Source organism: Arachis hypogaea, chromosome 5 (genome assembly GCF_003086295.3).
Source record: "Arachis hypogaea cultivar Tifrunner chromosome 5, arahy.Tifrunner.gnm2.J5K5, whole genome shotgun sequence".
In the NCBI taxonomy this organism is placed as follows: domain Eukaryota; kingdom Viridiplantae; phylum Streptophyta; class Magnoliopsida; order Fabales; family Fabaceae; genus Arachis; species Arachis hypogaea.
In genome coordinates, this window is record NC_092040.1 from 57,131,183 (window position 1) to 57,153,792 (window position 22,610).

Here is a 22,610-nt window from a genome sequence, read left to right on the forward strand (position 1 = left end):
GTGCTGGAAAATCCAAGGTAAAGCAGAGTTTCAATAAAATCAGAATGGCAGGGTATGGAAGTGAAACGGATTCAAGGGAAAAGAGCGAACCAGAACGGCAACACTGGCAGCGGACAGCTCGACGGCAGCAAGGAGGTATGGCAGCAAGGTGGCAGCGCTGCTTCTTCTCCCTCACGAACTCGCCTCCTTCTCCCTCCTCTGTTCGCGGCTCACGGCGGCGGCAACAGCTTCATCAACGGCGACGCAACAGTGGTGAGGGAACAGCGGTCTCCAATGGCGTGCTAGGCAGCAACCAGGTGTGAAAGAGTTGGTGGCGTCCTCTCCTCCATCGCGTTTCCCGTAGCAGCAGCTCTCTGCCTCAACGTCTCACTTTCTCCCCTCTTCGTCAGCGCCGGCGGCAACGCGTAGGACAACGGCTCAACGGCGGTGAGGCGCGACGCCGGCGGCGACGCGTGGGACAACGGCTCAACGGCGGTGAGGCGCGACGCCGGCGTGCTCCAAGGCGATGGCAGTGACAGCGGACAGCCTCCCCTTCCTCTTTTCTCTTCTCTGTTCCCTCACTCTCCCCTTTCTCTTTTCTGTGCTTCCGCTTCTTCTCCCTCTTTCTCTGAATTGTGTGTGTGTGTGTGTGTGTGCGTGTAGGAGGGAGGGTGAGTTTTATTTTGAGATTAGTGTTAGGGTTTGATAAAAGGAATGAGGGTAGAATAAGTATTTTGATAAGGGTAAATCTAAAATGTTTCAAAACAAAACCTTAGGATATTACACTTATATTGACCTTTGACCAATAAATGACAAAGAACTATGCAAAATCTCTAAGTGGAACTTAAGCAATACAAGCATCGTAACATGAAAAAAGGGGATTAGCATATTTCTTTTAAAATCCACGGTGTATTTGAAAAATTTTATGTGATCCACAATCTCACATCGTGATGATAAATTTCACAAATAAAAAAAAATTTCATTAACTGAAATAATTTTCTCCAAGGGGTTACTAGATAGTTTAAGCAGGCCAATTTATGCACCATTAAAAATGTAGAGAATAAAGCCCTAATTTAGTCCTTAATCTTTCTTCACGTAGCCACTTTAGTTCTTGCTCATTCTTTATTAGTTTGTTTGTCCTTAAACTTATTGCGAGACAGTCCCTAAACTAACAAAAGGGCACAATTTAGTCCCCACTCCAAACAACCAAAACATACCAAAAGAAGAGATTGATCTGTCTCACAAGTTGTAAGTTTCGGAAATAACAAACGAATAAACAAAGATCAAAGATGAAAGTGGTCACTCAAAAAAAAAGTTGAGGCCAATTTTAAATTTTACTCAAAATGTTGGTGTCCCTGCAACTAATCTTTCATCGTCCTTTTAAAATAATAATCAGTATTTTTAGGCTCATTAATTTAGATATGAAAAAAATTTTGGTGTATTGGCTGAAAATGGGTATATTGTGTGTATTGCAGGTATGTGGACGTGTCAGATAGTAGTACAACACGCATGGGGCGTGTTGCCTGAAGCACGTGGGGGGCATGGAAGCGACGTGGTTGGATGAGGTTGTGCCAACAAGGCAGCACGCAGGGGACGTGCTTAGTCAGCACGCAGGGGGCGTGCTGACATGGCAAAACCTGGATGGCTCAGACGGGGAAGCACGCAGGGGGCATACTGACATGGCAAAACCTGGTTGGCTCAGGTGGGGAAGCTCGTGGGGGGGCGTGCTGATGTGGCGAACATTCATTGGTCCACGTATCAGCACGTGGGGAGAGTGCTGAATGAGCACGCGGGGGCGTTCTGACACGTGTTAAAGTGTGATTAGCTGAGGCAGGCAGCACGTGGAGGGCGTGTTAAGTGCACCTCTCTATATAAGGCAGAGCTCAATAGTATTTGCATGCTGAAGAAGATTTGAGTGTGATTTGAGTGTTCTTTGAGGCTATTGTTAGTGCAATGGAGGGCACCGCAAACTTGGTGGTGTATAGCAACGGTGAGATAATACATAATACTCATGAGGGAGTGAGGTTTGTGTCCCAGAATTTGTTTTCATTTGTGGTTTCATGCACGATGACGTTAATGGAGCTGCAGAACGGCCTCTGTAAAAGCATGGAGAACAGTACGTTAATGAGAGTGAGCAGAATTCTGTACCGAAATCCGATTGTAGTTTTTGGTAGTCTAATACAGTTTGATGCCATGCCGATAACTGATGAAGTGAGTATGCAGAACATGTTTCAAATTCATTGGCAGACTCAGATGTGACACCCACAGATTGAGGTGTATGTTGAGTTTGAAACTGTAGAGGCAGTGGCAGTTCAGAATGATATAGATATACATGATGATAGAGGTGCAGTGTACGAAGGAATGAATAGTGACAGCGAAGAGGACTTCGAAGCCACTTATGAGGCCAGCGACAAAGATGAGGATGGTGATGTGGGAGTTGAGGCAGCGGCAGAGAATGTAGTGGTTCGTCCGTCGAGCAGTCAACCGATGGACGTTCCACCTTTTATGCGTGAGTTGGATCTCAAGGCCATGCATGCCCCCGAGTTTCTGGAATATACAAACATAGGTACGTGGTGACTAAATAATAAGTTTTTGTTAGTTTATACGTTCGATTGAGCAATAAACAGTGTTGTCATAACTGGACCGGACTGGCCGGTTCGACCAAAAAATCGGTGAACCAAACATTAAACCGGTTCGGTCCGTTAATTAAACCAAATAAGGAAACGAACCGTATGAATCGGTCAAACTTGGTAAACTGGTCTAACTGAACCGCTGAAAATTAAAATAGCTGAATATTCTTAAAATGTTAGTAAAGATATGTATTTTAAATTTTAACTTTAAATTTTTTTACTATTTTTTAATTTTATTGACATAGGCATTGCCGATGCTGAGGACGGGGAGTTCCGGATTGGAATAGAATACAGTTCTAGAAAGTTGGTCGTCGCAGCAATTAGAAGTTTCACTTTAGCTAAAGGAGTTGACTATGAGGTGTATGAGTCTGAGCCACAGACGTTCTATGCAAAATGCAAGATGTACGGGCGTGGATGTGACTGGCTTATCCGAGCTAGCTTGATACGGAAAAAAGGTTGTTGGGAGATACGAAGATACAACAGTAGGCACACATGCACGATCGGAATGATTTCACAAGATCATTCTAAGTTGGACTCAGATATAGTTGCTGAGGCTATAAGGCCATTGGTCGAGACGGACCCGTCCATCAAGGTGAAATCTATAATTGCGGAAGTCCAGTCAAGGTTCAACTATACCATCAGTTACCGAAAGGCTTGGTTGGCAAAGCAGAAGTCCATAGCCAATGTTTTCGGTGGTTGGGAGGATTCTTACCAAGTATTGCCATGGTGGCTCTCGGTCATGGTGCAGAAAATGCCTGGTTCAATTGTCCAAATAGAAACATGACCACTGTACAACGGGAATGAGGAGGCGCAAGGTGTAAAAATACTTCATCGTGTATTTTGGAGTTTCAATCATGCATTAGGGCATTCAGGCATTGCAAGCCCCTGGTTCAGGTTGACGGCACACACCTATACGAAAAATACAAAGATACACTTCGAGTCGATGTTGCACAAGATGGGAACCAGAACATTGTGCCTATCGCCTTTGCCTTGGTGGAAGGGGAGGCAGCTGATGCGTGGCACTTCTTTCTCAGGAATCTGCGAATGTATGTTGTTAGAAAAGACGGTGTGGGTATGATCTCAGACCAACATGAGTCAATACGGGCAGCAGTAAATCGTTCCAGTGGTGATTGGCAACCTCCAAGAGCATGGTGGATGTTTTGTATAAGACACATCGACAGTAACTTCTTAAGGGCATTCAAAGTCCCTCACTTGCAAAAGCTTGTTGTCAACATAGGGTATTCAAGAATGGTGGAGGAGTACAATATCAACTATAAGAGGTTGGAAGAGCGAGGCGAGGCATATGCCAGGTGGTGCGATGCCATTGGACTCAGACATTGGGTATTGGCATTCGACGAGGGACATCGATGGGGCCATATGACAACGAACCTTGTCGAGTGCATTAACTCAGCGTTGAAGGGTGCCCGTAATCTACTTGTGTTGGCGCTGGTCCGAGCAACATATTATAGGTTAAATGAATTTTTTACGCGGAAGAGTTCCGAGACTCACGAACGCAAGCGTGCTGGATATACGTACTCCGCATTTGCGCAACAGCGGATAGAAGCAAGTATGCAACAGGCTGGGAATATAGTTGTGCACCGCTTTGATAAACGAAATGAGGTGTTTGAGGTGAGTTAAATGACTACTGGAAAGGTGTTAGTTGTTGATATTGCGCGACAGACGTGTGACTGTGGGCACTTTCAGGTTGACCGAATACCATGTCGCCATGTTATTGCTTGCTGTCTTAACCAGCGTCTCGATTGGCAGTTGTATGTGCATGATGTGTACAAGATGACGGAGGTTTGTAAAGTATATAGGTTTGAGTTCACACCATTAGGTGATCCCGAGACATGGCCTGCTTATGAGGGACTCACATTGGTCGCTAATCCCGCGTTGAGGCGAACGTCTAAAGGCAGGCCCAAACTGACCCAATACTTGAATGAAATGGACTCACGCGACATGCGTGGTCCTTGGATATGTGGTGCACGGAATTGTGATCATCAACAATGGCTCCAATAGTTTGGTAGCTCTCACACGTGAATTACACTTAGTCACAACTCCGCACAACTAACCAGCAAGTGCACTGGGTCGTCCAAGTAATACCTTACGTGAGTAAGGGTCGATCCCACGGAGATTGTTGGTATGAAGCAAGCTATGGTCATCCTATAAATCTTAGTCAGGCGGATAATAATTGGTTATGGGAAATATAAAGAGATACTTGCTTAAATAATAAAGGATAGAAATACTTATGTAAATTAATTGTGGGAATTTCAGATAAGCGTATGGAGATGCTTGTCCCTGTTGAATCTCTGCTTTCCTACTGCTTTCATCCAATCCTTCTTACTCCTTTCCATGGCAAGCTGTATGCAGGGCATCACCGTTGTCAATGGCTACATCCCATCCTCTCAGTGAAAATGGTCCAAATGCTCTGTCACAGCACGACTAATCATCTGTCGGTTCTCAATCAGGCTGGAATAGAATCCCGTGATTCTTTTGCGTCTGTCACTAACGCCCAGCCTTCAGGAGTTTGAAGCTCGTCACAGTAATTCAATCCCGAAATCCTCCTCGGAATACCACAGACAAGGTTAGACTTTCCGGATTCCCATGAATGCCGCCATCAATTCTAGCTTATACCACGAAGATTCTGATCAAGGAATCCAAGAGATATGCGCCCGGTCTAAGGTAGAACGGAAGTGGTTGTCAATCACGCGCGTTCATAGGTGAGAATGATGATGAGTGTCACGGATCATCACATTCATCAAGTTGAAGTGCAACGAATATCCTAGAACAGGAATAAATCGAATTGGATAGAAAATAATAGTAATTGCATTAAAACTTGAGGTACAGCAGAGCTCCACACCCTTAATTTATGGTGTGTAGAAACTCCACCGTTGAAAATACATAAGTGAAAGGTCCAGGCATAGCCGAATGGCCAGCCCCCATGATCTGAGAACTAAACGTCCCAAGATGTCTAATACAATAGTAAACTATCCTATTTATACTAGACTAGCTACTAGGGTTTACAGGAGTATGTAATTGATGCATAAATCCACTTCCAGGGCCCACTTGGTGTATGTTTGGGCTGAGCTTGATCTATCCACGAGCTGAGGCTTCTTTTGGAGTTGAACGCCAAGTTGTAACGTGTTTTGGGCGTTCAACTCCGGTTTGTGACGTGTTTCTGGTGTTTGACTCTAGACAGCAACATGGAACTGGCGTTGATCGCCAATTTACGTCATCTAATCATGAATAAAGTATAAACTATTATATAATGATGGAAAGCTCTGGATGTCTACTTTCCAACGCCATTGAGAGCGCGCCATTTGGAGTTCTGTAGCTCCAGAAAATCCACTTTGAATGCAGGGAGGTCAGATTCCAACAGCATTAGCAGTCCTTTGTCAGTCTCCTATCAGAGTTTTGCTCAGGTCCCTCAATTTCAGCCAGAAAATACCTGAAATCACAGAAAAACACACAAACTCATAGTAAAGTCCAGAAATGTGAATTTAGCATAAAAACTAATGAAAACATCCCTAAAAGTAACTAGATCATACTAAAAACTACCTAAAAATAATGCCAAAAAGCGTATCAATTATCCGCTCATCAATATGCCGTCTCTGTGGTGCTCAGGGTCGTAGTCGGAGTAGGTGTCCTCAGCATACTGGACCGAGTGGTGCTGGTTCGTAGTTTAATATTGTCATGTTTGTATTTTTTAATTTGTATTTTGTTAGTTGATGCTTTTGAAACTAGACGTGTTTGTGTTTTTCAATTGAAGTCTATCCATTGATATTTTAATGTTCGCTTAATATTGTCATGAACTGATTACATAAGTTAATAAAACAAACATTAAACACGATTTACATAGGTTAAAATGTAAAAATTAAACACGATTTTACATTAAGTTAATTCTGAAAATAAGATCTAAAAAACCTAAACCGAAGCTCACTTCTTTCCGACGAACCAGTGCATTCCCTTACGCATAATGCCCAGGGCGAACCGCGATGGAGTATACCTATCAGGTTGATTTTGCTCCGTCCTTAGGTCATATGGGTGACCTCGAACTGAGTCATCCACCCCCGAAGCTCCCGAACCGCCTGCATCTGTCGGAGCGGCTGACCCGCCTGCCTCTGCTAGAGCGGATGGACCGGGGTTGAATGTGTCGACAACTGCGTATGCCCGCTGACGCTGGATAAAACCACTATCACATGACGCACTCTCTGACGTGTGGCTGGAAGTACGACCCCGCAAACCATGGGCCATATCTACTGATGCCCTATGTGGATCAGCCAGTAATGACGATGAAGGGATACCACTAAAATCTGACCAGCCACCCAAACCAGCATCGGTCCAATGCTATAGTTGCTGATCTCCGTGTCCGTCGCTGGAGAAGTCAAACCAATCATGACCGAAAGGAATGGTAAGTATGGGATCATGATGCTGGGAGTGGTGGCTGCGCGGAGAGTGGTGGCTGTGCGGAGAGTGGTGGCTATACTGGGACTGCTGAGAGTGGTGGCTGCCCTAAGTGTGATGGCTACCATGACTGTAGGCCGGTGGCTGTCGTATATAACAAGGAAATGGCTCAAACACTGCATGCTGAGGTGGATGAGGGGGAGGTGGCTGTGGAGCAGGTGGCTGTGGATGATGAGGAACGTACCCCGTCAATCTCAACAGATGTGCGTAGGAGCGTACGTACCAATCTTGATACTCAACCGTCGGTAAAAAATCCCAGGTCGGAAGGGGGTGCTGATCCCGCATTCGACTGTGTCGCTTGTTGGCCCATTCCGCTATCCATGGCCCATGCAAAACTGTCCAGTCATGAAGCTGCACTCCGCGTAGAACGATGCAATGCTGGTCAAGTGGAATATCCCTTGGTGCCCGCAGAGGAGGTTGTACATATCCAAACTGACACATCACTCGGTCCATAGGGTGCCACTCGACACACTCGAACGACAACAACGGAGCAACGATGTCACACACCTCAAGATGGGGCTGCAACTCGTCCGGGAGGACCAATCTGTCATATGGCCGCCACTCAAACTGCCACAGTATTATTGGTATATTAGAACCCTAACAATAATGGTTCAAAAAATGGATCAGAAGAACCATAACTATTTACCTTCTACATGTAATCTATATCATGCCTGAATGTCTCAACGGTCTTCGATGACCACGCTGTGGTCCGTTCCGAATGACTCCACCTGAACATTGTTAATTTTAAAAATTTAAATAACTCATCATATGTCAAACATGCATCATGAATATAACACATAACTAAAATAAGACTTATTACCTCCTGGCAACTGGTATCTCGGCCGGTGGAAGCGTTTGTCTCGGTACGGGAGCAAGACATGGCATTCGCTCCCATGCCCAAACAAACAACAGATTCAGAGGGCCATCCATCTCCTTTGTATCATATTGTGATGCACGACATAGTGCTCTGTAAAAATGTGCGAGACATGTTGACCCCCAACTATAAGTATGGATCCGGTTGAAATCGCAAAGCAATGGTAGATATTTCACATGGGCATATGCGTTCGACTTGTCCGTGAATAGGGTCGACCCTAACAAACAGAAGATCTGACATCTGACGTATCTCCTGATGGACTCCTCAGTGTGCAACGGCTCTGCGTCTCTGATACGTCGAACCCAACCTAGCATTATATAGGACTTCGCATTATGACTGACTGATAGCTCACGACCGAATATTGCTATGCCCTGACTTTGAACGAACTTGCTACTACTATCTGTCCATCCATTGACAAGCTCTCCATCAATGGGTAGACCGAATATATGAGCGACATCCTCTAATGTCACTGTAACCTCACCGATCGACAATACAAAGGTGTGGGTTTCAGGCCTCCACCTTTCAACCAGAGCAGCTAACATGGGGTGAAATCCTCTTATGACTCCAATTCTAGAGACGTGGCGTGTAAGTAGTTCTCCACGATCAGATTTCACGTCTGTGGCGGATCCAGTTTACGCACCAACAAATTCCTGTTAGGCTGCATCAACAAAAATATATTTGTTAAATGAGTTATAAATATTCATTTATTAATAAATAAATATTAACATATTTATTTATAAAATATATGTAAACCATTAATAATAATATTTACATATTTATTTATTTTAATATTTTATTTGTCCAGATAATTAACGTAACGTACTATATTTACTATTTAAAAAGTTTATGCATATATTTATTAGTATACAAACCGTAAATAGATATATGTATATATAATTGTTGTTATTATTTGTATATTATTATTATTATTATTATTATTATTATTATTATTATTATTATTATTATTATTAAATTGATATAAATCAGTGACCGTGGCGATTTTTTTTTCCTGCATCAAAAACTAATATTTTTCTATTTTTTAATAACAATCATATATTTTCTAATATTTATTTATTTTTTATTTATTATTATCTTAACACTTATATATTAAAAATTTTGAATATTTGCAACATACATATTTATTTATTTACAGAATATATATTTATTTTACTATAATATTTTTATATTTTAATGTAAAAAAATATATTTTATTAAAGAATTTGTATTATATCATATAATATACATTTTATTATAGTCTTTTTATAACATAAAATTAATCTAAATATAACAAAAAAATAAAATTTTATTCTAATATGTTAAATAACAAAAAAAATAACAGAAAATTAAAACACAATAAAAATATAATTTACCAACTTACATAAATTAGATGATCCAAATAATTTATAATATGTTCCTCCGGAGCACAGTAATTACGAACCATTTTTTCAAAATAAATACAAAGAACTATTTTTTTTCCTCTTATTTCCCAATCTTCTTTTTTTCCACTGCAACCCTCTTTTCCCTCTTTGTTGATCACCAATCTCTCTTGTGGTTGGAACACACTTCAGCAACTCTTCTTCTACTCTCCCTAACAACACACTACTACTACTGCATGTATAAATGACCGAGGGAATGGTATGGGAGGCTCCTTATAAAGAGTCACTACTCTGCTTGCTGTTTTCCAGAGTGGAAGACTGTCCCCTTCATGGAGGCAGCAGTCAACACGCCCCTTCCCCCCCCCCTCGGCCGTGGTGAAGACCGCATTGGAACTCTGCGATGTTACCTCCTCCACGAGCCCCCCGGTGGTGTCAGCTTTTTGCATGCGTGCCTCGTCACCACGCCCCCTGCATGGTGCTTGGGCGATACGCAGCTGGTCAGCATGGACAGCACGCCCTCTGTGTGGTGGCTGCTACCTCCACCACCCAGTATATCACCCCACTCCCCAATAACCTCCCAAAACACCAACCACCTTTCCATAACAAAAATAATTTCCAGTATTTTTAATTTGTTTTGATGGGAAACAAAATAATCAGTATCTGAAACACAAAAACAAGAAATTTCATAAAAGTGAAATTACCATCTTACTCCTCTTAGCCTCTTCATCATTGTCATTACAATCAACACCAGCAGCTTTCCTAATAGAGTATAGCAGCAGAAACCTAATCAAGAACGGAAATAATATACTACAACTAAGTTAATTGGAACATTAATTTTGTATTTAATTAAACTCAAATCATATATGCGGGTTGCGCTGCGAAGATGAGCGGCCGAGAGAGACGACACAGGGAGAGGAAGAAAAGGGATCCATGAATTGAAAAGGCATAATGATTAACTAACCTCCAAGCATTGAGGCAGCGTCTTGTGTGACAGAGGCAGAAGCGTCTTGTGTGGCGGCGACAGCGTCTTGCGCGGCGGCAGCAGTAGGTACGCAGTGGTAGCAGGTTGCGTGGCGGCGGCAACAGATTGCGGCGGAGGCAGAGGCGTGTTGCGGAAGCGAGGATATGCAAATGAGATTTGCAACAGAGGAAGAGGATGAGAATGGCAGGGATTGAAGTTGAATGAAAACCCTAGCTGCTTCTCTTCTCTAAATGCCTCTGTATCTGAAATAAAAAAGAAAGGGGAGGGCAGAGTTAGGCTTTCCAATCCACACTCTATTTCGGAAGGAGATTGCTTCAATTTCGTTGATGCTCTCCAAGAACTCTAATCTCTCTGTTTCTCGTACCCAAAAAAGGAAAGGGGACAAAGTTAAAAAATCAATAATTAAAGGGATCAAAATGTAATTAATAAATTTTTCAAAAAAGGGGTATATTTTATAATTATTTTTATGAAAGTTAATGATGTTTGTAGGAGTAAAGAATTCATGGCCATTAAATATACTCTTTTCTCTTTTTTTTTTCTCTTGCTGTTTGGGTATTCGCAATTTGGTTTATTAAAAGAAAAGTATTATTACTCGAAAATTTATAATTTTTTTTCAAAGATGTTATTTTGTGTTATAAGAATACAAAAAAATAACATAATTATTTTTTTAATTATTTTCTTTTTCATTTTAATTAAAATATTTTTTTATTTAAAAAGATTTGCAGCATTTAGATTATTGACAATTGTAATTAGTTACTTCTTTATGTTATATATTGAAATACAAGAATACTACTTATACACTAAAAATTAATTACTAAATTAGGTATTATATATTTGTGTATAAATATATATTATTTAATTTATTTTAATATATATTTTATATTTTAATATATATTTTACATGAATAATTGATTTTAGTATATATATATAACATACTTAATTTAAATATGAGTAAATGATCAACTTAAAATATTTTTTAAAGAAAATTTTATTTTTAGCCAAACTAGTTCTTTAAAGTTGTATTCAATCATCAAATTAAATCTCAAAACTTTCAATGTAAATCATGTCCATTTTTTTCTATATTTTATCCACATTCTGTTATTTTGAATCGTAGTAGAGTTTCTCTGATATATTATGATAGTTTTAAACTATTATTAACTATTTTTGTGACTTACATATTTATAATTAGGGATAGAAATATGTCAAACCACTTATCAGGGATTTACAATTAGACTTGTGTTTAGTCCTAGATTAGTTGGATTATCACAAAATATAGTCAAATTTAAACTAATTTAAAGTCTAAATTTATTAATAAATCAAGTTTTAATTTACAAATTAGTCTAGTTCACTTGTCATACCTGTTTTAATTTGTTAATATGTAAATAAATATATAAATAATTTTTCATAAATAAAAAATATTAAATCTTTTAAATTTATTATATTTTATTATAAATATTTTATACATTTTAAATACTTTAAAAGCTTAGATATTGATATATTATTATAAATATTAAATTTGATATATTGTACATTCTAAACCTTTTAATAGATTTCATGATAGGCCCACTTAATTACAAAACATGTTTAGTATTTAAAAAGGCACCGGATTCGATGGTCCCAGAACGTTTGAACCATTAAATGGTCCCATAACAAAATATATTTTTTTAAGTTTTTTTAACAACTGCGATATAATTCTTTAACTAATGTTAATTACAAATTAACCTCATATATTTTATTTAATTATAAAAACTATTTTTTATTTTATAAATTATTATTTTATCAATCATCTATTATGTTTATTAACAATCAAAAACAAAAACAATAACAAATTAGATCTTCCATTAATTATAATAAAACTTTTGACCATTCCAATGGATTAAAAGTTTGTATTTGATTCGTGACCTTCATCCCGCGAAATCGTATTTTTTTAAAATCCAATCGATTGGATTATCAAAACAATCGATTGAATGCTTGAAAACAACCTGAGATCTTACAATTTAATCGATTAGTTGTGTTATCCAATCGATTGAATTCACCAAAAATAAGATAGATTTTCTAAAATCAATCAATTGATTGTGTACGTGAATTCCTCATCTGCCACAATAATTGGTTGGGAGAGTTCGGAAAAAAAATCAAGACATATATTCAGCGATTAATTTCCAACAAATAAGGGTTACTAAACATCGACAAAATAATTGAATACAAATAGATGATACTCTAAAGCAATTTAATGCAAAAGGATTCTTATCGAGTGTATGTTAAAGACTTAAAGTCAATTTATCATGCCTAAATTGGTCAATGAAAGCTTTATTGGTTCATGAGAATGTGATTTGAGAGCAGTTGAAAGTTAAAATGGAAGATTGAATTTTGGAAAATCCATCTTATTTTAGTGAATTCAATCGATTGGATAACACAACCAATCGATTGAATTGTGAGACTTCAGGTTGTTTTCAAGCATTCAATCGATTGGATAGTAGAAGCAATCAATTGAATTACAAAAATCTACTTTTTATTCATCGTTCAATCGATTGGGTCATATGACCAATCGATTGATTTATGCAAAAACCATGCTGCCTTGCATTTTTCAATCGATTATTTTGTGATACAATGTAATCCACTCGATTGAGTTATAATTCAATCGATTGTTTTGATAATCCAATCCATTGGATTTCAAGGAAACACAATTTTGCGGCCTTGGACGAACGTCACGGATCAAATATAAACTTTATCTATTGGAATGGCCAAAAGCTTTATTACGATCAATGGAAGATCTAATTCGTTATTGTTTTTGTTTTTTATTGTTAATAAACATAATAGATGATTGATAAAATAATAATTTATAAAATAAAAAATAAGTTTTATAATTAAATAAAATATATGGAGTTAATTTGTAATTAACATTAGTTAAAGAACTAAGTCGCAGTTGTTAAAAAAAACTTTAAAAACATATTTTGTTAGAAGACCATTTAATGGTCCAAACGTTCTCGAACCATCAAATTCTTTGCCTAAAAGTTAGCTTATAGCAAACTGTAACCTACCAACGATAAAGTCTAGTCTGGATCTATTTTCACTCTTAGTCAGTGTTGTCAGAACCGGACCGAATCGGCCGGTCGGACCGAAAAACCGACAAACCGGTGCTATAACCGGTCCGGGTGAGCTTTTTAACCGGACAAAGAATCGAACCGGATTGACCCGAATTGAACCGGCCGGGTTTGATCAAAACCGATGAACCGGCGGGTTTCATTTAACCCGGACCGGTCGAACTCTTTTTTTTTTGTGACCTACGCTTGAAACGACGTCGTTTCATTAAAAATTAAAAAAAAAAACAAAAGCTACTTCCTGAAGGTAAAACACTCAAACCCTAGCCTCCATCGTGCATCACTCTCATTCACTCCATCCTCTGTTTCCCTTCCCACGAGAGACCACCATGAGAGCTGAGAGATAGAGAGTCTGCTTTAGCTTCAGCCACCTCGTCGCCAGTGCGGAGACCCGTTCAGCTTCAGCCAGTGCGGCACTCACCACCGCAACCACACCAGTGCGCCACTCACCACCGCCAAGAAGCACATCCATCGAAGATTCAAGTCGCCTCCTCGTCGCCTACTGGCTCCTGCTCGTCAGTCGTCAGTCGTCACCTCCGGTCTCCCTCTTCTCTGCTCGCCCCTCCATCCCTCCAGGGTCCAGGTATGTATTTGTAATTTTTTAATTTTTTGAAGTTATTCAGGATATTAAATTTTCAATAATTTGGTACTGATAGTTAGAATTAATTGATTATTGTAGATTGATTATGTATGTTGGTTTCTGTTTGATTTCTGTTAGAATTTAGATTGTTGAATGTTGATTGTTCACATATGTTTGATTTCTGTATGTTGGCAGATGAAAACATGAATACTTCCACATGTTTTTCAGTTTGATCTCTCTTGTTTGATTTCTGTATGTTGATTTATTTTTTATTTCTGTTCAGTTTGTTGATTATCCTTTGTTGTTACTTGTTAGATTGTTGATTGTTGATTATCTGTTATAGTGTTATATATGTTGGTTGCTGTTGTATATTATTCTTAGTAGTTAGTGGATTGTTGTTGTGCATTATTCTTAGATATTAGTGTTATATATGTTTGCACACATAGGACACTCCTTGATCCTGTTTTCTTAAGCACTTGTTTGACTAAGCCTTTGATTGCAGTCACATATAGCTTGAGTAAGGTGTCAGAGTTCATAGCTCCAATTAGGACTGTTAGATTCACAAGGATATAAAACCAGATTGTGATTTGGTGTGTGGAAAACAGGTGACTTGGTAGTTTGTCCATAAGGAACAACTTGTAGGGAGCCATACCTATTAAGATTCAGCTCATTGTTTGCTGTCTTGCTGATGAAATAGTTTCTGTGGCTATGAATGCTCATGTCAGCATGTTCTATGGGACTACAGCAGCAGGCTTGAAGTGTTTGGATCCCATCTTTTTCTTCATGAATCCTCGGCCATGTTACCACATTCACATTATGTTTATTTTCGTATTACTACTTATTTTTAGGATTTGAGACTTAATGTTTATTAAAATGTTATTGGAGATATGCTTTTTTAACTGTTAATTTTTAAGTTTTTAGCTATTTTATACGTTTTACTTATGTGGGACCGGGTTAACCGGTTCAACCAGTGACCCACCAGTTGAACCAGTGACCCAGTGACCCAGTAACCTGACCGGTTCGATCACCGGTTCGGTTCTGACAACTATGCTCTTAGTTACAATCCTCAAAACATTTTTTTGGTGACTTTAAAACATTTTTTATTATTATTTATTGTGATTGTTCATGAATAACTTTTATTTTCATATTTTTTATTATTTACTAAAAATGACAAAGTGGATAGTCTTATCCTTCTTCGCCAAGATTGGTAAAAAAAGGTGAACTGCACTGCAAAGTCCAAAGTAAAAAAATGCTAGTATACCTAATTTTTAAAAAAAATCAAAATTAATCTAAAAAAATAGGATTTTTATCATTTATAAAATAAAAAATTATTATTTTTTCAACAAGATTTTTGGACTTTAATTATCTAAATTCAATTTTTTTTTTTTTTGCATTTAAGCAAGTTCGCTGGACCCGCCGAACTCTATAAAAATGGGCAAGTTCGCCTAATTCCGGCAAATTCCTTTTAAGTTTTTTTGAAATCCATATTTTAATCCATTATCATCATCTCCAAATAGTATATAAATCTACAAGCAGTATATAAGAATACACAATAATTTACGGACAACAAGCATGGCTTCTTCAAGAATTTTTTTAATTATAAATTAAAAAAGCTCTATTTAACAATAACAACCATTGTTATCGTATCTAAAAATGCATAAATGCACTGGAATCAGCCATATTTAACAAGGATTTTTTTAATTATAAATTAAAAAAATAACTATTTCCCAAAAATAACAAGGATTGTTATCATGTGTACTTTTTGTGTACTTTTATGTACTCTGAAAACAATAATAATTATTAACTTTTCAATTGGATATATTTGAAGTGGATTATTTATGGGAAATAATTATTTTTTTTAATTTATAATTAAATTTTTTTTTGTTAAATATGGCTCATTACAGTGTACTTATGCATTTTTAGATACGATAATGGTTGTTATTGTAGATCCATATACTACTTGGAGATTATAATAATGAATTAAAATGCGAATTTTAAAAAACTTAAAAAAGAGTTCGCCGAGATTAGGCAAACTCTATAAACTTGCTTAAATGCAAAAAAAAAAATACGAAAAATCGTATTTGAGAAATTAAAGTCCAAAAATCTTGCTGTGGAAAATAATTTCTTTTATTTTATAAAAAAAACCCTAAATAATAATATGTAAAATTTTTTATCCTAATTCAAATTCAAATAAAAAATAGTCAAATTATAATACAATTTTTTCACAATCTTTTTCTAAATTTGAAATGTCAATAGAATTAACCACAGTAAACATTTCAACTTAATTTTCAAATAACTAATTTTTAAGAATAACAATATTTACAATATAATACAACACAAATAAAAACAAGAGTTATGATAAAAAAACAAAATAACCATAATTTTTTTAAGAAATAAGTTAAATTACATAACTACTTGAGTACATATATAAAAGTATAAAATAAAATAAAATATTAAAAAATAAAACTTTTTTATTTTATTTCATATCCACACCCATTCACTCACACTAAAAGTTCTTTTTTTACACAATTTATGAGAGAGATTTGTCACTTATAAACGGCCTCAACATCAACAATGAAGTGTGCTTGAAAGACATAATTTTTCAATTTTTGTACATATATTCTTATGGTATCACTCTTGTTGAAAAAACAAAGCTCTTTAGCCCAATGAGCCAGCCCCTGCCAAAACTAGTGTATTTCGCAGTGCGAGCTTGGCGAATTTTTGAGAAAATTAATTTTGTTTCCCTTATATGTGATTTTTCTTGTTTCTAGCAAAAGTCATGAATAACATAACACATTAAACTTAAACTGAAGCAGCGAACCAAATATGCCTGTAGTTAACGAAATTAATGTGGTTGTTTGTTATAGTGAAGTTCGCCAAAAAAAAATTGAAGGGGGGAGAACAAGATGTTTTAGTAAGAATGTATAAACAAAGAAATTGTGAATCATCCACATTAATTAAACAGGCACTGGGTACCCCTTCTTGGCCATGCTATCCAAAACATCGTTGAGAGACTGACAAAGACCCATAATCTGCAAAGCATAAACCATCACGGCAAAAGGTTAAGATTGGAAAGGTTCCTAGCCAATACAACATGCCCAATTAGATCCTCTTTTTTTCATGATAATGCGGTATAGTAATAATATAAGCAGAAGATTTAGGCACAAAACGTAGCACATCATACGTTCAAGGTAATAACTATTTTTATAATCTGTTGTCTGATTTCTTAAGGTTAAAAGAAATTTATTCATTCAGCATGTAGACACTGAATTGGAAAGAATGAGAACTTCTGCAGCTATCAATCTTTTTAAGACCTTGCTATTTTTTAGGGCTTGTGAAGAAAAAAATAAAAAGAAAAAAAATAAAAACAGTATTGTATACTCCTGTCAGGTAATCATAAAAAACACCATTAAAGTTACCTGCTGGTCCCATCGTTGCAACTCTTCAGTATCATCATCAAAATGTATAACAGCTTCAACCTGCAATAGTGACGCAAAAACTAATGTTAAACCCTTGCCAGAATACTGTCTTTCTTCTCATAGTGGCCAACAAGAGTCATTCAATTATAAGTACCAATTATAAACTATGAGGCCATAATTGTAATGTATATACCTGATCAATAGACCCCCTCATCCTATCCTCATAAATCATTCTTGATGCTATCTTCTCGGCCTAAAAGCAAAATTTATTGTTAAACTTAAAATCAAAACAAAGATGGACAGATTGAACTTGAATAAAGGTGTATGAATTAGAAACATAGGAAAATCCAAATAAAAACTTAGCAGCTTAAAACTGTAGATTGTTGAGACTAAATGCGATACCTTGTGAGGTGGGATCCCCAAAAGCGTCCCTAGCTCATCAAAGCTACAAAAGAATACAAACAGCTTAAAAGGGGTCTAACCTGATAATATCAATTTTCAATTAATCTAACCAAAAGGAAGCAATAAACTGGTGATAAAATTTCACAAACCTTATATTGGTATACAGTTTGCTTGCACTCAGAAGGTTATGTTCAATCATAGCACGGTCCAGCACAGTGAAATTATCTGGAAGAAGAGCTTTCTGTGGAAAAAGAAAAATAAAAACTGAGACAAATATACCACAACTTCCCAAAATAAGAAGATACACAATGCAAGGCTATATTAACCTGATGTGGTTTCAATTCTTCTGAAAATGCATCAATTTCGGGCTTTCTAAGAATTCTCTCCAAATACACCTGATATAAATGGGATTCACATTATATAATATAAGTGAGGAGCTGCAAAATGTTAATGTTGTTGTTGTAGGGTTTAGAGAGAGAGAGAGAGAGAGAGAGAGAGAGAGAGAGAGAGAGAGAGAGAGAGACCTTCTGCAGTATTGGATAGATCTTTAACTTTGAACACCGTTCATCCTAATCAAAGTACGCAAACATTAATATAATAAACATTTGACATGGCAAACAGAACTTACACAATTGTACACTCATTAATGATTGAATCAAATACCTTGTACAATGTTGCAAGAACACGTGAACGTTGCGGTCCTGCAGCTGCCAATATTGTGCATGTAACAGCAGCAGATAAAGCTTGCTCAAGGGCTTCCTCATTGATCTCCCTACAATAAAGAATACAGCAAGTGTATACGTATAAACATATAATGATATCAATAAATTCACAAAGAAAAATGACTGAATGCAAGGTACATACTCATCCCCTATTTGCCTTTTCTCAATTTGAGATATATCATAATATCGCAAAGCTGCTTCCAAGAATTTCCTCTTCAAATCTAAGATCCTTGCATAGCATACCTGAGGGGTAACAGAATTGGAAAAAAGAGATACAGATTTGTCAAGACTCAATGGATTTATGCATCATTCAGCTAAGTCATCTTTCACAGCTATAAGTTCAAACCTTATACTGCAAATTCAGTGCTTCATGCTGGCTATTGCTAACCAAAAATGATGCTTTATTAATAAAAGCTTCAGCATTGAAAGCATCATCATCCTGCCAAGAAAGGGTAAATTTTATTTGAAGACTTTACTTTGCAAATAATAATAACAATAAAAAAATGATTTGCCATCAGTTACAAAGACAAAAAGTGTAAGTAAAAAGGAAGAAACAACCCTATACTTACAGAAGTTAAAATAATAGTGTTCATACGTATGCAAAAATAGAACAGCAGTTGCAATAGACAGTATATAACTCTAAAAATCATAGATAATATAGTATTGACTACTTCTGCTCTTCCATGACTTGTTACGAGTATATCCTATATGGCATTTCTGTTTTAAAAAAGTAAAAATTGATAAAGGAAGGATATAACTAAGACTCAGAGAAAAATAGTACAAGATGGGAGGACAAAAGATCCTCCTAACAAGACCCAAAACAAACAAAAGAAAATAAAAAGTCAAGCATGGTCTTAGAAACAGCACCAATCAAATATGTATTTCCTTGCCAAAAAAAAGGTCATTACCTCAAGGTATAAGCGGGCAATTTGGACACACTTTGACAACCTGAATTTATCATCAATAACCCTGATAAAATAATTCAAAATATAAAAATTAGTAAGGAAGGAGTGTGTTTATTATTTGGGGCTGAGACACAATATTTCACACAAGCAAATAAATTTAGCAGCAAGAAATTTTCTAAGACCTCATTCCTGAATCCAGATCAATGCCACTGAGCATTTGAGCTGCTTTTGACCATTGTTCCTCAGATTCATAAAGCTCTGCAAGCTTCTCTCTAATAACTAAAACCTACAATAAAACAAGTGGTCATTATAGTAGACGGAAATGAATTAAAATACAAGAAGGCAAACATGTAGATAATATAATGAGAAATTTTGTATAAAGTCAAGGACAGTTTTAGTTACAAGTAAAATGTTTCCTCAACCCTCATACATAATGTCTAACTGAACACCTTAACCAATTTACATATTTTACTTAGCTTCACTTTCTGTCAGCTTTACTACACATTGAAAACCCTGATGATTGACATAACAATGAACTACCATATCAATAATTAAGTTGTCAAATGCATATCCAGATACATGGCTCTAGCAAAAGAATGCTTTCTGTCATCTCCTTCCCACCATCTCAGAAGAATTTATACAATTGTTAAAAATAGCACAAAACGCGAGTAAAAAATTCCTCTTTACCAAACAAGTCTTATTGGTTCACAAAATTTACCCACCAAACTAGTGATAATTGCGAAAAGAAACATGATTCCTAGCACAGGGGGAAGGCAGGGGGTTCCGTTAGAGAACATCCTGGCAAGTCTGTTTCCATAAACAACAATCATCCACTGCTATTAAGTAGCTTAGAATTTAAAATCTGCAGAATATGTGAATTTAAACCTGCTCTTCGAAAGACACAACACGAGGCTGAATCTGCGCAAGGGTGTAATGGGCAATCTCTTTCTGTGTCTCCGGCTGTAATCTTCCCAATTCTTGAGCAAAAGTTTGTAACAGCTGCCGTGACACTACTAATGGGACATCATCCGACAACACTACGAAACCAAAAGCATCAATATCATGAACTTCAAATTGAGGAAAACAAATAAAACCCTAGATTAGGACAAGAAAAAAAATTTATGGTACAAGGAAAAGAAACTGAACTGTGGTCAATAAATCTCCTAGCTTGAACAATGTCATTGGAAGAAATAACGGTAGAAAGGATGTGCTTGTACTGCTCTATCTTTTGCCTCTGGTCTGTAATGGCAGAAGCACTCGCAAAAGCACTCTCCATCACTGTTTCAGCATCATCAACAACTATCAAAATCTATAAAACCCTAAAACCAAACAACTTAGCAATAGAAACAAAGATTAGGAGTATAAATGTCCGTTTTTATTCAACAGTTGCACATAGCATAGGGCATATCATCATTCATTCACCCATCAAATCAATCAAACACTGTAAATAAAAAAAATATAAAAAATAAATAGATAAATGATAAATTAGTAGTTCAGCAGGGAGAGTAAAAGTAAAGGGGGGAAACAAACTTAAAAGAAGAATAGAAAGAAAATAAACGAAGTGAGAAGAGTAATGCGAGGTGAGGTTATTAATTTTATTTTACCTATCGGTGTTGAATGATTGTTGATTGTGGCCGACAGGGTTCAACGGTGAACTTGTGGCTGTGCCTTCTCACCCTTCGCTTCACTTTTTAGCTCTTATAAATCGATTGATACGGAAACGGAATCCAGTCTCCACCTCACTCTTCTTCACTGTGAAGAATAAACTCTTTCCTTTTCCAGTTTTCCTTATGCGCTCTCTCTCTCTCTCTCCCTCCGATCCTCCCCGGGCTTTGCTTCAACTTTTTCTTTGACAACGGTTTGCTTCAATTTGGATTTCGGTTCCCCTCCTGCCGGTTCTTTTAGTTTATGCTGGACTTGGCCCAATATTTCATTGGAGCATTTCAGCTCCAGACAAACAACAGAAGTTAATATTTAGCTCCCATGACCCAAAAGATGGATTTTTTAAATAAACATTTTAAATGTTTTAATTTTCGATACAGGTAATTTCAATATAATTTATGTATTTGTAGTTTATTGTCTCATTTGCAATGTAACCGAATTAATTATAAATATATTTTATTTATACTATAAATAGAATAAAAGCAAGGTTTTGAGAACCGAACTAGCCATCGAACCGCTTTAGTTACTGGTTCACTGGTTTATAAGTTCAACCGATTCGATCGTGGTTGAACCGAAAAAACTGTTCACAATTTCAGAGTTTACAGTTTACAGTTTCAGAGGTAACATACCATTTTTACTCCCTATAAGCAACTGGACATAAGAAACATTCTCCACCTTTAAGTTTCAGTTTGGCATATCCCATCTATATATCTAACTATCTAACTCATAACAAAATTTTCAGCCAAATTTTAACAAAGTTTCAGCACATTCTTAATAAAGAGTAACAAACTCTTCCAAATCTTTCTGATGTTAAGAATATTAGAAAAATAAATTCAACTTTTAGGAGCTAGTAACAAAATCTTGAAATTTGAACATCATCAAATACAGACCAAAATCATAATTAGAAAAATCAATGCCTAATCTTATTATTTATAAACATATTCAAAAAAGACGGACATTCACAAATTTAGCATGATTTTGAAGTAGAACAAGAATGAGGGCAGATGAAATCAATGGTAACAAGATGGTAAGGCACGAGAGAAACAGCAACAGAGGTAGCAGCACTGGCAGTTCAACAAGAGACTAAACATAGTTAATAAAAAAATTACCTAGAACTAGAAGCTAGAAGAAACAAACAATTATTCAATCATAGTTAATAAAAAATTATTCACGGAGCTTCACACTTCACTGACTTCACAGTTCACAGAGCTTCACAGAATCAAACAATGGTTCGATCGTAATCATAGATTCATAGTTAATAAAAAAATTACCTATAAGAAGCCTTCAACAGATCATGCAAGATGGAGACAAAGACACTGAGTGACCAAGACAAGGAGCAGTGGTGGAGAACCTTCGAACAAGACAGTGGTTGCGGAAGAGCACCTTCGGCGGCGGCGTGGCCACGCGACGGAGGAAGGTTGCGATGGCTGCGCGATGGAAGGGAAGGTTGATATTGATGGCTGCTGCACGATGGAGAGAGAGTGAGCGAGCAGACGGTGGCCGCTCAAAGGAACGAC

At 36.9% G+C, this 22,610-nt stretch overlaps 3 protein-coding genes and 1 long non-coding RNA gene across 6 annotated transcripts; 2 read left to right on the forward strand and 2 right to left on the reverse strand.

Moving 5' to 3' along the window:
• The first annotated feature begins 2,046 nt into the window (after positions 1–2,046).
• Positions 2,047–6,376, forward strand: LOC140173209 (uncharacterized). Its single transcript, XM_072195969.1, has 6 exons — positions 2,047–2,190; positions 2,248–2,545; positions 2,855–3,324; positions 3,504–4,238; positions 4,314–4,409; positions 6,335–6,376. The coding sequence occupies exons 1-6, from the start codon at positions 2,047–2,049 to the stop codon at positions 6,374–6,376; spliced, it is 1,785 nt and encodes a 594-aa protein (XP_072052070.1).
• Positions 6,377–7,722: 1,346 nt separating this feature from the next.
• LOC112803560 (serine/threonine-protein phosphatase 7 long form homolog) lies at positions 7,723–8,489 on the reverse strand. The gene is made up of 2 exons (XM_025847044.1): positions 7,894–8,489; positions 7,723–7,801 (listed from the first exon to the last, which is right to left on the reverse strand). Exons 1-2 carry the CDS (start codon positions 8,487–8,489, stop codon positions 7,723–7,725), a joined length of 675 nt encoding a protein of 224 aa, XP_025702829.1.
• A 5,153-nt stretch (positions 8,490–13,642) lies between these two features.
• On the forward strand, positions 13,643–14,907 carry LOC112801611 (uncharacterized). 2 transcript variants are annotated; one of them, XR_003201995.3, is made up of 2 exons: positions 13,643–13,986; positions 14,486–14,907. It is a non-coding gene; the product is annotated as an uncharacterized lncRNA (long non-coding RNA). The 2 variants fall into 2 exon arrangements; XR_011882140.1 differs by having other exon boundaries at positions 13,644–13,986; positions 14,589–14,907.
• A 1,878-nt stretch (positions 14,908–16,785) lies between these two features.
• Positions 16,786–21,421, reverse strand: LOC112801612 (COP9 signalosome complex subunit 4). 2 transcript variants are annotated; one of them, XM_025844436.3, is made up of 15 exons: positions 21,036–21,421; positions 20,578–20,709; positions 20,317–20,468; positions 19,614–19,717; positions 19,435–19,495; positions 18,873–18,965; positions 18,669–18,769; positions 18,468–18,576; positions 18,329–18,373; positions 18,131–18,199; positions 17,954–18,045; positions 17,805–17,847; positions 17,596–17,655; positions 17,403–17,462; positions 16,786–17,015 (listed from the first exon to the last, which is right to left on the reverse strand). In XM_025844436.3, the coding sequence occupies exons 2-15, from the start codon at positions 20,705–20,707 to the stop codon at positions 16,941–16,943; spliced, it is 1,194 nt and encodes a 397-aa protein (XP_025700221.1). In that variant the 5' UTR covers positions 20,708–20,709; positions 21,036–21,421; the 3' UTR covers positions 16,786–16,940. The 2 variants fall into 2 exon arrangements, with proteins under 2 accessions (XP_025700221.1, XP_072093372.1); XM_072237271.1 differs by having other exon boundaries at positions 20,578–20,872.
• Between the last annotated feature and the right edge of the window lie 1,189 nt (positions 21,422–22,610).